Source organism: Tupaia chinensis, unplaced genomic scaffold (assembly GCF_000334495.1).
Source record: "Tupaia chinensis unplaced genomic scaffold, TupChi_1.0 Scaffold000384_1, whole genome shotgun sequence".
NCBI lineage: Eukaryota > Metazoa > Chordata > Mammalia > Scandentia > Tupaiidae > Tupaia > Tupaia belangeri.
The window spans coordinates 98,924-111,787 of NW_006159886.1; the positions used below are offsets into that span (position 1 = coordinate 98,924).

Sequence of the window (12,864 nt, forward strand, 5' to 3'; positions counted from 1 at the left end):
TTCTGTTTATAAGCCCCCCCCCCATCAGCCTGGTCCTGGCTGCAGGGTCCAGCTCTGTGGCAGGAGGTCTCAATTTCCCTGTTTCAGATGAGGTCCCTCTCTCTTCCACACATCCTAGACCTGTAGCCAATGCCTACCTACCTACTGCAGCGAGTGAGTGCTGAAAGCACTTTTTCCTGTAACAATATCCACTGGGTACGCATACAATCTCCCTTTTAATCGTAACTCTCTCCATTGAAATTTAATTCCTGTACCCAATTTCTGAATTGCTGGCCAAGAGCCCTGACCCTGTTTCAGACGCTGTTACAGGTACTGGAGAGTCAGGAATGAATAAGACATTGTCTTCCATGGGCTCAGTCCGCTGTGGGCAGCAGATACATGGCCACGGCGGAGCGTGGCTCTCAGTACCAGTAAGATGCAGGAGCTGGACTGCCGAACCCCTGCAGGGGCTCCGTGCCTGTTTTAGAGCAGTGGAGACCCTCCACAGGGTCGCAGGCTGCATGGACGATTTCGCAGGGAGGAGAAGGGAACTGCGGCCATTAACAGTCATGTGCCGTATCTGCCATCTGCTGAGTGCCCTGGGCAGGTGCGGGCTGTCTGGACACAGGGCAGGCCCCCTCTGCTCCGCGCCCCTGCAGTGCCTCCCCTTGAGTGTTCGTGCCAGCGTGTCAGCCCCGCAGTAGGAGGCGTTCACAACACCCTGGGTTCATGCCAGCTGCTTCACAGACACTAGCTCCTTTAGTTCTCGAGAAAGTCACAGGCGGGGCTGCTGGTGGTGCTCGCAGCTTCCAGGGAGGAAGTGGAGGCTCCTCTGGTCTTGCAGCAGCCGGGCTGGTGGACTGTGGCTCAGTCTGTCCATAGCGGTGTGTGTCAGGATAGCTGGTATCTGGGACTCTGGGGACAGACAGGAAGTCCCACAGCATGGGCCCAACCCTAGGAGTCGATGGCCATGTGTGAGGGACAGAGGGGCCACAGTGGAGCCTGGGCCTACTCTGAGCACCAGGGGACAATGCAGTCTAGGCACTGTGCCCGAGTCCACTGTGTAGAGGGGGACAGAGCACCCCACCCCAGAACACTCCACTGCAGGTCACTTCTTCCTCTCCTCTCTCTGTCTCCCTCTAGGTAATGCCCTCTCCTCTGGTGAGTTAAAAATAATAAAAGTAGACAAGTTGGAGTCGATTAGACAGGCAGGCCAGCAGAGCTTCCAAGGTGGCGGAGAGTCTGTGACAAACCCAGCAAGCATGCAGGCCTACAAGTCCCCTGGACCCCCTTCTCCTGCCTCTGCCCCACCACTGTGCTGCAGACACCCTCGTCTCCAGGCTGTGCGACTGAGGCACATGGGGAGGGGACAACTCCCGGGCCCTGTGGTCCCGGCCTGCCTTTCCCAATAAAACCTCCCTCTTGCCGCCCTCTCTCTCTTTCTCTTCCAGAATGCCAATCTGGCCCCTTGTGGAGCAGACCTGGATGCCAGCTGGGGCATGCGAGGTACACACAGCGGGGACCCCCTGGGTCTCTGGCTGGGGCTGGGGGTTGCTTTTACGTTTCCACCAGTCTCATTCTGAAACTGCCCCCTCTGGGGCCTGCTGGCAGACTCCAGGCGTGGTGGGCCGGGAGCTGTCATGGGAGTGCGTGCTCCTTTTCCCACCCCTTCCAGCCTGGGACCACTTTACCTCCATGCTGACGTGACCTGAGATGTTCCCCTCTCTCCCATCCTTGGGTGCTGTCGGTCCCGTCCTGCCTTACCCAGCATTCTGCGTCACCTGGGGAAGCAGTCTCAGGCAGAAAGCTCCTAGGGTCTGAACGTGCACCCTGCCTTTGCTCGCAGTATGGCTACTGGCATGCCGTGCAGCTCTCTGGGCTTCAGACCGGGAGGGGTGCCCGGGAGGTTGGTGTTACCGGAGTGGCCACCTGGTCACGTGGCAGGTACCTGATGCAGGCCACTCTGTAGCCCAGGCGATGCTCAGCTCACGGGGGAAGGGTGGGGAGAGGCCTGCTCTCAAGGACCGGGTCACGTGTGGATGACAGGTCATCAGGGTGTCACAGCCTGCTCCCTCTCAGCAGCTTTCCACATTGGGATAATGTGGCATGCCGTCATCACGGGGTCTTCTAGAACAGGCGGAAGACTGAGGTTCCAGAGATAGCTCTTTCTGGGTTCCATGGCTGCACAGAGGCTCAACTCTCCGTAGAATTTTATTTTTTAATAAGATACTTTTAGTCCAGAAGAAACACACTTGGAAGCCTAGCATGCAGGCTTGGTAGTTCAGAAAGGAAGTGGAGTTCAGAGGTAAGACAGTAAGAGGCTGAGGGGTGGTGGTCAGACCATAGTGGGAATGTCAGCCTCCACAACACCCCCAGAAGTTTTGTCAAAAGGTTACCCTGGAATGCCCACTCCTCAGGCAGGTCAATAGGCAGGCGTCTTTCTCAGGGTGGCCCGGACCACCAGAGAAACAGTGCCACCATCGGCTCCCTGTCTGGCCTCCCGCCTCCTGACCATGCCTTCTGCTCTTGGTCTCCATGGGAGACCCTCTAGCTGCTCCTCCTGCAGCTCTGAGATCGCAGCCCAAGTGCAGCTGCCAGGGGACCAGGAGACCTTGCATGGCCCAGCTGGCTGCAGAGTGGGCAAGGGCTACCTTCCAGAATGGGTTGCTTCCACCTCGGGATGAGTTCTCACGCTTCCTAAACCGTCCTGTGGTCTCCATTCTTTTTCTTACAGAGTACAAGGTAAGAGGGGCCGCCCACTCTCACGCTCACCTCTTCGCACCGTTCTGCACCTGCCCAGGTTAAACGTTCCTTTTGTTGTGCTTTCCCTATGAAATGTGTGTGTCCGATGCAGACGCAAGTATGTATTCTCGGTTGGCCTTTTGCTCCGCTCTTCGGTCCCAGCTCACACTTGCTTCTCGAGGTAATCTGTGGTTTCTTCCCCGGCAGGTCTATCCTTATGACAGCCTCATCGTAACAAACCGAATTCGTGTGAAACTGCCTAAAGATGTGGACAGGACGAGACTGGAGGTGAAGATGGGGCTGGGGTGGGGAGGTTTGTTCCGACTGAGAGGGTCCCTGCAGATGCCTCATCATGCCCGTGCCACTTCAAGGGCTACAGAACATGGACATGTACCCTAAAAATTGCGCCTGTGCAAAGAGGGCCGCGGTGGTTTGTGGGCCAAGGCAGAGAAGGCTTTGTAGCAATGTCAACTCCATAGTTCTCTCTCCTGTGGCTGAGAAAAGAGCCCCAGCTTCCCCACCAGCGCGACGTCTCGGGTCCTCATTTGGCCACATTTGCACTGATCTGGAATAGCAAAGGCAGCTGTAAAACGTGTGTATTGGAAAGTCCTGGGACCAGCAGTTGGCGTAATGGCTATATTGCTGGACTCCCATGTAGTCAACCACAGTTCGAGTCCCGGACCCAGTGGCTTAAACTCACTCCAGGCGCATGTGTGTGCGTGCCCAAGATCCCGAGAAGAGAATGGAGGAGAAGGGATTGCGGCGTGGCCATCCCCCTGGGGGTGATTTCTCACTTTCTGTCTCTCTGTGTCTTTTTGGTGAGTGTACTCGCCTATAGCAAAAACCTCTCCAAAAAAAAAAAAAAGTCCCAACAGGCTATTAGCAGGAAGCAGTGTTGGGCATAACGTGTTGACTGAAAGAAGTAACTTTGTTGGAAACCTACCATGCACCCAGGCCCAAAGTGCCACGTGCAGTAGTTTATTAAATCTCACAACCTTTCCCCAAGTAAGCAGTCAATGGAATCCCATCTCCTGAGACCTTTCACAGATGTGCCACTCCCTTTTAATGACTGTCTTGCTGAGGGAAAGGGGTCCTAAGGCTCCTGACAGGCAGGAGCCCTCAGTCTTATCCATGTATCAAGGCTAGGGAGTGTGAAAGTGCAACATGTGTCTAGCCGCACAGACCCTGCAGCCCTGCTGCTCAGGCATGGCCCCATCCATTGCTGGGAGAGGGAGCGATTATGGGCATGGGGAGATCCAGAAAGGCTCGGGAGGACTGCCAGGAGGAAGTTAACCTGAGCAGAGACCAGGAGGATCCGTAAGTGGTTGACTTCTAAGATGAGACCGATGGAAACCTTGTGGGAGCCAGCATGGCAGGACATGAGACGAGGGTAGTGGTCAGGTCCAGTGTTCAGGAGGATGCCCTCGAGCTGGCCCGTGAAGGCTGGGCAGCACTTTCCTCAGCAGGGAAGGAGCATTCAGGCCAAGTTGGGGGTGGGAGGACCCTATAGACTGGTACCATGAGGCAGGCTCCAACTTCCGTTCCCCAGGTGCTACTGAGCCTTAATTTCTACACCCTTGAGTTGAAAGCACTGATATCTGGACCAGCAGTTAGTGTAATGGCTGTGTCGTTGGACTCTCATGCAGTCGACCGTGGTTTAAGTCCCAGACCGGGTGGCTTAAACTCATGCCAGGTGCATGTGCGTGGGTGCCCAAAATCTCGAGAGGAGAATGGAGGAGAAGGGATTGCAGCATGGCCATCCCCCGTAGGGGGTGATTTCTCGCTTTCTGTCTCCCTGTCTCTGTCTCTCTGGTGAGCACATGCACCCTACTGATATCCACTTCAGTGAGTCATTATGCAGGTAAGAAGTCACTAAAATCCCCTGCCAGGCCCTCGAAAAGATTTTTAACACGAGGACAGTGGCAGTAAGGTGGGGGACACTGGCGTGGCTGCAGCACTGGGGAGGAGACGCATCTATCTTGATCCTCTTTGTGGCAAATAATAGGAACCTGACCTAAAGTGACTTCAGCAGAAGGAATTTGCAGGTGCGTGTGACTGAAGGGCTACTTCAGGTGTGGTCTGATGAAGGGCTGAATGCGGCTCCAACACCCGGTTTCCCTCCTCTAAGGAAAAGGCAAACTGTAAAATAACGAAAGGGGGCGTCTTAGCCGATGCGAGTGACCGTGTCCCGAAACGCCACCTCAAGATGCCTTAAGGAAGTGCTCTGTGGCAGCCGGGTGATAGGACTTTTCTACATATCAGGAAAGTAAAATCACGAAGCTATAAACCAGTACATAGAGGTTATATATTGACTTGACCCAAAAAGGAGGGATTATCTTGCAGTATTGGGGGGGGGGGCTTCTAGGTCATAGGTGAGATTCTTTCATTTGTTATTGGCTAAAAGAGGAAGCATTGCTTAAACCTTGGGGTCAGCAGAAAGGAATGTTTAAGTTCACCCGGAGCATAGATATGGGAGCTTGCTTAGCCCGTGTGCTGTCGTGCCGGAGGGAGGGTAGGAGAAGTAAAGCCAATTACGAGGCAAGGCGGCCTGGTTAGAAGAGTGAGGGTAGGCGGTGCGACTCCCGACTCCCTCGGGGCCCCTGGAGGGAATGTTAGAACGAGGGAAAGGGGCTAGAGCGCAGTCCTCACTTCTGTCTCTAGACGTGCTTCCGCTGTGCTGGCTCCTCGACCCTCCAGGCTCAGAGTCTGCAGGAAAGCCCCATCTCCGCCTCTGGGTGGGTGGTATGAACCCCTTGAGTCAACCCCTTTGACTCAGGGAATGTGGCACCCAATTGGCCGCATACTCATCTCTGGAGCTAAGGGGGCCACTGACACCACTTGAACTGGGTGGTCCCAGGGACTCCTAGAGCAAACGCTCAACCCCGGTACCTAAAGATGGGGAAGAGGATGTGTGGCAACAGACAGGCAGCAAACGCTGGCCAGCACGTGGCATGGTGGTCAAGGCACTAGATACCAAATGGCCGACTGCTTGGTTCGAGTCCCAGACCTTATACCTTAAAAAAAAAAGATGAGGGGGAACCAGCAGTTAGCGTAATGGCTATGTCGCTGGACTCCCACGTAGTCGACCGCGGTTCGTGTCCTGGACCCGGAGGCTTAAAACTCACGCCGGGCGCGTGTGCGTGCGTGCCCAAGATCCCGAGAGGAGAATGGAGGAGAAGGGATTGCGGCGTGACCATCCCCTCTCGGGGGTGATTTCTCGCTTTCTGTCTCTATGTCTCTCTCTGTCTGTCTGGCGAGCGCACGCGCCCTACAGCGAAAATCTCTCCAAAAAAAAAAAAAAGATGAGGTGCGTGTGCATGACTGTGTGCCCAAAATCCTAAGAGGAGACTGGAGGAGAAGGGACTGCAGCAGAGCGACCCCGTGGGTGGGGGTGGGGGGGAGGATGGTTTCTCCCTGTCTCTGTCTCTCTTTGGCAAGTGCAAGTACCCTACGGCAAACCTAAAAAAAAAATTTAAATGCCCACATGCAGGGGTGCGGGAGGCTGGAACTGGAGAGGGAAGACATACCACACCACAGGCCCTCTGCTCCATGGCCAATCAGTACAGTCGCCCGGATGTGTGGGACATCTTGCCAGCCAGGGAGCCGCAGAGCCGGTAACAGCAGCGCTCTGCTAGGGAGGCCAGCAGTTTCATGAGACATTTGGACTTTGTCCTACAGAAGAGGAAGAGGAAAGGCAATCAAAACGCTGCGTGTGTCAGGATGTGTATGGAAGCCATCAGTGGGACAGGGCCAGGCTGCAGGGGCTGCTGGGAGGCTGGAGTGAGTCCAGGGGCAGCTGGGAGCCACCCAGGGGCATGTGTGTCGAATGAGTATTCTGGTGAGACCCAGAATCAGCAGGGCCGGCCTCACACTCAGGGGGTCCCTGCCCTCCATATTATCCCGAAGACCAGGTCCTGGGTAGCCTCTGGGCAGTGCATGCGACTGTTCTTATGGCAAGGGAAGGCCCCCCCACCCTTCCCCACCTCTGACTTTTCCTGCAGATAACTGCAGCACCATCGACAGCCCCCGGGAGGCGTTCTTGGCTCCTGTTGAAGTTGGGTCCTTGTTCATTGTGCGGTCATGTTCCAAGCGTAACAGCTACTGCTGTAAAACGTGTGCTTCCCGTTGACGGGGTGGCTCACCGGGTCAGGAAGTGCCTAGGGGGTTCCTATTCGTTATGTGTTTATGCATCTTTGTTCCTTCCAGGATATGTCCCCTGTGGCTGCTAGCAGTGCTGGAGTTAATAGTTCTCACCACGAGAGAGGTGCCCAACGGCTCCTGGCACTGTGGCAGCCCAGCCAGAGCCTGTTGGGACTCGCTGCTTCCCTCCTGGGACTCCTTACACACTCAGTGGCTTCTGTCTTCCCATCTTGGTTTTTGGGTTTGTCCACTGATCTGTTTACTACAATACAGAATCAACGGTGCACACTATCAGGTGGTTAACATATGTAAACATGCAAGTGCAGCCTCTGAAAACCCTCTGGCACCTGGGCAATAGGTCTAATCAATGGGATCTCCAGGAACACACCCAAGGGTGCGACTCGTTCTCCCTCCTCCAGCTCAGCCAAGCCGGGAGGAGCATCAAAAATGTGACCACAAACGGGGCATGTCCCTCGTTCTTCATCAGCATGTTGGGCCCTGCCTGGGGCGGGGAGCTGGGATGGGAGCCAGGGGGTGTTCAGGAGCCACTCCCCAGTGGGAGAGGAAGGGCCCCTGATGTTTTTATTTCAGGAAAGGGCTTTATTTTTCATATAAAAACAATTCATAACTATCCTAAGAGTTCAGAAAAATACCAAGAAGTACATAAAAATCTTATGGAATTCCCCAACCCGGTCATAACTCCTCGCCACTCTGAGGTGGATGTGCTTCTGGAAACCACTTGTGTGTGTGCTCAGACATCACTGAAGCCTGTTTGGGATAAGCAAGGCTCACCGCAGATATGGTTTGACATTCTGCTCTTTTAAATTTTAAATTAGCATGAACTATTTCATGCCGATTACTGTAGATCTACCCCATGTTTTATTTTTTAATTTATATAATTTATTTTTTAATAATATTATTTATTTTTAAATTTGCTGTAGGGCACTTATACTTACTGGAGAGAGAAAGAAAGTGAGAAAGCACCCCCAAGGGGGATGGCCATGCCACAATCCCCTCTCCACCATTCTCCTCTCGGGATTTTGGACAGGCACACACACATGCCCAATGTGATTCTCAAGTAGCCAAATCTAGACTCAAATGGCGTAGTCAGCCATGGGATCTAGCTGCCCAGTCTTTAGGTTGGCCCAGGAATCAAACCCAGGCCTCCCAAGTGGCTCCAGCATGCAGAACATGGCATCTTACCAACACGGGCCACCATGGCTGGACCATGCCTCATTTAAATGCCCATGTGGTAGTGTATTGGAAAAGTGTCTCATGCAGGGAAGGTCCCAAGGGTCAGGCTGTGGGTGAGGGACACTGCTTCTGTCCACAGTTCATTGGCTGGAGCAGGGCAGGCTGGGTAATGTTCAGCTGTGTACCCTGGAAGAGGAAAGAAAGAATGTGAGAGGACAGGTGGGGGTGTCCACTGCACTCCAGAGGGGCAATCCCTGGAAGAAGGAGTGTGCTGTCAAATGGTCAATGCACATCACTTTGGTACTTAGCACCAAAGTGTTTACTTGAATCTTCTATTTGGTGCAATGAGCCAGGCACTGAACTGGCCGTGGGGCAGCCTGGTGAGCAAACTGCAACCTGAGTTGTGCTCTTGTGGACTCAGCCAGAGAGGGAAGACAGATGTCAATTAACTAATTACCCAAAGACAATGTGTAATTATACACCTGCATTAGGGCTCTGAAAGAGAGGAGAATGGGCCTGTAAGTGTTAAAAATGGGTAAACATTGGGACCTATGACATAATCATTATGTCATTGGAGTTCTACAGAGTCAACCTCCGTTCAAGTCCTGGACCTGGCAGCTTAAAACTCACACCTAGTGTGCATATGTGCCCAAGGTCCCAAGAAGAGAATGGAGGAGAAGGGATTGTGGTGAGGCCATCCCCCTCAGGGGTGAATTCTCTCTTTCTGCCTCTGTCTCTCTAGTGAGTGCATGTGCCCTATAGCAAAAATCTTTCTTAAAAAAAAGGGTAAACATGAACTGAGTGAAGTAAGTGCGCACATGTGTGTGTGTGTGTGTGTGTTTTGTAAACAAGTTGAGGGGTGGCAGGTAGAATTCTTCAAAGCACAGACTACATGTACAAAGGGCCTGGGACAGGGGAGAGTCTGGCTGTTTGAGGAACCACAAGAAGGCCAAGATAGCTGCACCCAAGCAGGTGAAGGTGAGGATGGGCAAGGCCTTGCCATCTCTTGGCCATGTTGAACAATTTGGTTTTTAGCCTAAGAGCAATGGCTTTGAAGTTGGGGGACTGCATGACTAAGTTAAGATGACCCCGATGACTGCATCGTGAACTTGAATTAGCTGTGTACACACAGAGATTGTCTAGGGGTGATTCAGGTCATCCAGGTGGGGACTGATGGCATCTTAGACTTGGCAGCCTTGTCAGGGAGAAGTAGGTTCCTCAGGCAAAGATCAGGAAGCTGAGATAGCAGGACGTGGTGATGGGGAGGGACAAGGCTCTCTGGGTGGGACAGTGGAGGTAACGATGGTCACTCAGTGGAGAACATACGCAAGCTGATGACGACTCACACCCTGCCTGGGCGGTGGGGAATGGCTGGGGTGGGAGTGGATTTGGGATGCTCAGCCTGGCAGCAGCAAAAGAAGCCATCAGGTGCCTTGCAGCACAGAGAAGGTGCTTAGCTAATGTGATTTGTGGACAAGGCAAGATAATCATCTTTGACTCTGGGAGGGGGTCAGATGACTCATGCGATGCCAACGGACAGAGCAAGGGGCAGGAGATGGACTTCTCGAGGAGGCCCACTTTGGGCCCAGTTTAATGCCCTTTCTGAGACGTGGTGCTCTCTGTCTCAGAGGATCTGAGTCCCAGCCTCTGGCCATGGAACATCAGGGTTTCCTGCTTTAGAGGATGTCTGACCCCTTCATGTGTTGAGCAGTTACTCTCTGAGGTCTGCTATCCAGGAGCCTCCAGCCTGAAGGACAGGAACCTTTTCTGATCCCAGGCAAAATCAAGCATCTTCTAACCCGAGGCCACTCCCACACACCTCTGCCCAGCGCTCATCAAAGGACATCACCCTTTTGCTGCTCAGTCAGCCTGCTGCTCTCCAGGGTGGCTTCCTGGTGGAGGGGATGAGCCGTTGCAGTCTAGAGGATGTAGATGTGAACCTAGTCTTCGTAGTGTCTGTCTGTGTGACCATGGCAAGTTACCTAGCTATCCTCAGCCTGACCCTTTCCCCTGTCAAATGACCACTGATGGTTGTGCCCGTCCTGCTGGGGAGTTGGGGGCATTTATTCAGCTGTTTACTTACCATAGAAAACACCAGGTAGACGCTAGGTGTGCACAATCACATAACGTCACCCATGTCACTGCCATATTACAACCGCGTAGATGACTGTGAGTCAGAGAAGCCTTTCTGCAGGGTCGGGGTTATAAAGATAGCCAAAGACGGTGATTGCCCAGACGTTAACGCAATAGCTAAGTGGCCCTGTGCCTAGGGCAGAGCCAGCTGCAAAGAGACTGTCCAGAGCTGAGACTATTTAGAACGTCTGGCAATTTATCAAACGGGTTGAATTTAACAAGTACTTGTCTTACCTGACTGCACACCTGGCTCTGTTGCAAGCACCTGACACATGTTTTAAAATGATATATTTTATTTTATTTACTCATTCATTTATTTTAATTTGACCAGAAAGAGACACAGGGAAAGTGAGAAAACAAGCTACCACGTCCAGGACTTAAACCATGTTCAGCCATGTGGGAGTATCCAGCGCCTTAACCACCACGCCACCTGCTGGTCCCAAAGCACCTGACACATTTTATTCAATACACACGCATTTGGTTTCCACAACTCGATGAGGTGGCCCGATAGCTGTCCCGAGCCCAACAGCTTATGAGAGGCAGAGGTGGGGTTCAAGCTGAGGCAGCACTTGAGCCACTCCAGGGTGCTGAACTCTGGATTGATGATAGTATTGAACGAGAATTTCTGACCCCTCCATGTTCCCCAGTGCACGCATAGAGACGTTTTGCTCCTTAGGGAAGAAAGCGTATGAACGGGGTTTCTCCAGAGAAGCAGGACATGGAGGTGAGAGATGGGTAGGTAAGTGGGTGGATACAGATAGAGATGTTTTGGGTCGTCAGAAAGTCATGACACTTATTTTCCTTTAATGCAAAAAATGCGTCATGATGTTTCCAGTGACCCAACATTATTAAGACATTTCTGTTAAGACTTGGTACATTCAACTGTGGGGACTGGCATTTCAGAAATGCACAGGGTAGGCCAGCAGGTGGAAACTCAGATGGCAGTTGCTACTTTGAGACAAAATTTCTTCTCTGGGAAACTTCAGTTTTTGCCTTCCTTCAACTGATTCAAGTTGTTTGATTATGGAAGATAAACTCCCTGATTGTCAGTGGTAACCACATCTACAAAATGCCTCCAGGGCAACATCTAGACTCGTATTTGGCCAAACAGCTGGGCACTGCAGCCCAGCCAAGTTGAAAAACGTGATGATCACAGAATTAGAATAGGAAGGAAAGGGGCTTCTTGTCCCCCCTAGGCCTGAAGGCTCTGGCAGCTGAGTCTCTGGAGGGCTGGTAGCTCCTGGATTGACATTCCCAGATTTCCTGGGGTGCTTAGCAGGGCAGAGTGGGGCTGAGCAGGAAAGGAAGCAGCTCCTTGCTAGAGAGTGTGGTTTGTAGCCCTCTTCCAGGCCCTGCGGCTAAAATGCACACCTGAGTTTGCTCAAGCAGTCAGAGCCCATACCCTTGGAATGTGCCTAAAAAATAAGGATCCCCCAGCTAAACAATACACCTTTGTTTAAACTCACCTGACCGGTCTGATGAGGGCGTGTGCCCCAGTGGATGGATGGTGTGTCAGAGATGAGTCTGGACTGGAGCCCAGGACTCTCAGGCCCCCTTGGCCGATGCATGGCAGAGAAATACATGTAGTTCTGTGTGACTGGAGAAAGCATGTGAAGCCAGGAGCAGCTGGGGAGAGCAGTGGGCAGAGATTCATGGAGGAGGGCCTCGAAGGCCAGGCCAGTGGAGGAGCTCTGGGGAGCGATGGCGGGACAGGCAGCAGCAGAGGGAGGTGCTGTGAGGCAGTGGGCAGGGCAGGAGAGCGATTTCGATCCACTGATGCGCGTGGACAGCATGTATGGTCCTCGGTGAGGGCGGGAAAGTGCAGTGAGCAGAGAGGCCCGGGCCCTCCCTTCCAGAGCTAAAGGCCAAAAAAAGATCAGCAAAGACTCGTAACTCAGGGGCACAGCACAACCCCAGGGCTCCTTGGCTGCCACAATCCAGGGGGCCCTCTTGGAGACAGGGGCAGCCTGTTTGAGCCAGGACCTACAGAAGGAGGAGCTGCTGTTGATGTGAGGGAAAGAACCCTGCAGCCCTGGGGTGGAGAAGAGTCGGGATGTTCCTGAAGCCACAAATGCCCACTGGGGGAACGTCTGAGGAATAACCGGAGAGATGGCAAAGGCTGTGTTGACACGTGCCTTGGGGCCACCTGACAGCCCCATCATTATCCCCTCTGGGCCTCCATCCCCTCCCTGCCCCATAGCCTATGGGAGAGGTCACGAGAGTGTGAATGGAGAGCCCACCTGTGTCACCCTGGTCCCTGCAGAGACCTCTTGCTGAGACGGCCAGACCCAGCTTAACTACCTTATGGCTATAAGATGCTGGTAGAAATGTCCTCAGGCTACTTACCTCCCCATCCGATGCACAATCTTCGTAGGGTAGGAGCTGATTTATTACTGTGCCTCCAGCACCCGGAACCCCATAGGTGGGTAAAGGTGAGCACAGAGAGTCTGCATCTCCTGCCCAGTGGCCCTGGGGTCTGTGCTGGGAGGCAGAAAGTAAAGGCTGAGAGGAAAGGGCTCCTACAACGCTCTGTGAGGTTGGGGCTCACTTCCCACCCCTACCAGAGGCCGCACCTGCCCGGGGGCTCTCACTGCCGCTGGACCCATACTACAACGTGCTTGGCCTCAAGGCTGCTCTGGCTGTGCCAGCTCAACGCAAGAGCTCAGTTACATTTGC

At 53.4% G+C, this 12,864-nt stretch overlaps 1 protein-coding gene across 16 annotated transcripts in view; it reads left to right on the top strand.

Annotated features, from left to right (window-relative positions):
- The window catches only part of ABLIM2 (actin binding LIM protein family member 2), a 96,459-nt gene that overhangs the window by 74,451 nt on the left and 9,144 nt on the right, over positions 1 to 12,864 (top strand). For 12 of the 16 annotated variants that reach the window (XM_006153623.3, XM_006153624.3, XM_006153628.3 and 9 more), the window contains 3 exons: positions 1,431 to 1,485; positions 2,714 to 2,721; positions 2,929 to 3,009. In XM_006153623.3, coding sequence (XP_006153685.1) covers positions 1,431 to 1,485; positions 2,714 to 2,721; positions 2,929 to 3,009 — 144 coding nt within the window. The remainder of the gene's footprint in view (positions 1 to 1,430; positions 1,486 to 2,713; positions 2,722 to 2,928; positions 3,010 to 12,864) is intronic. The other 4 variants (XM_006153626.3, XM_006153635.3, XM_006153637.3 and 1 more) reach the window with 1 other exon arrangement.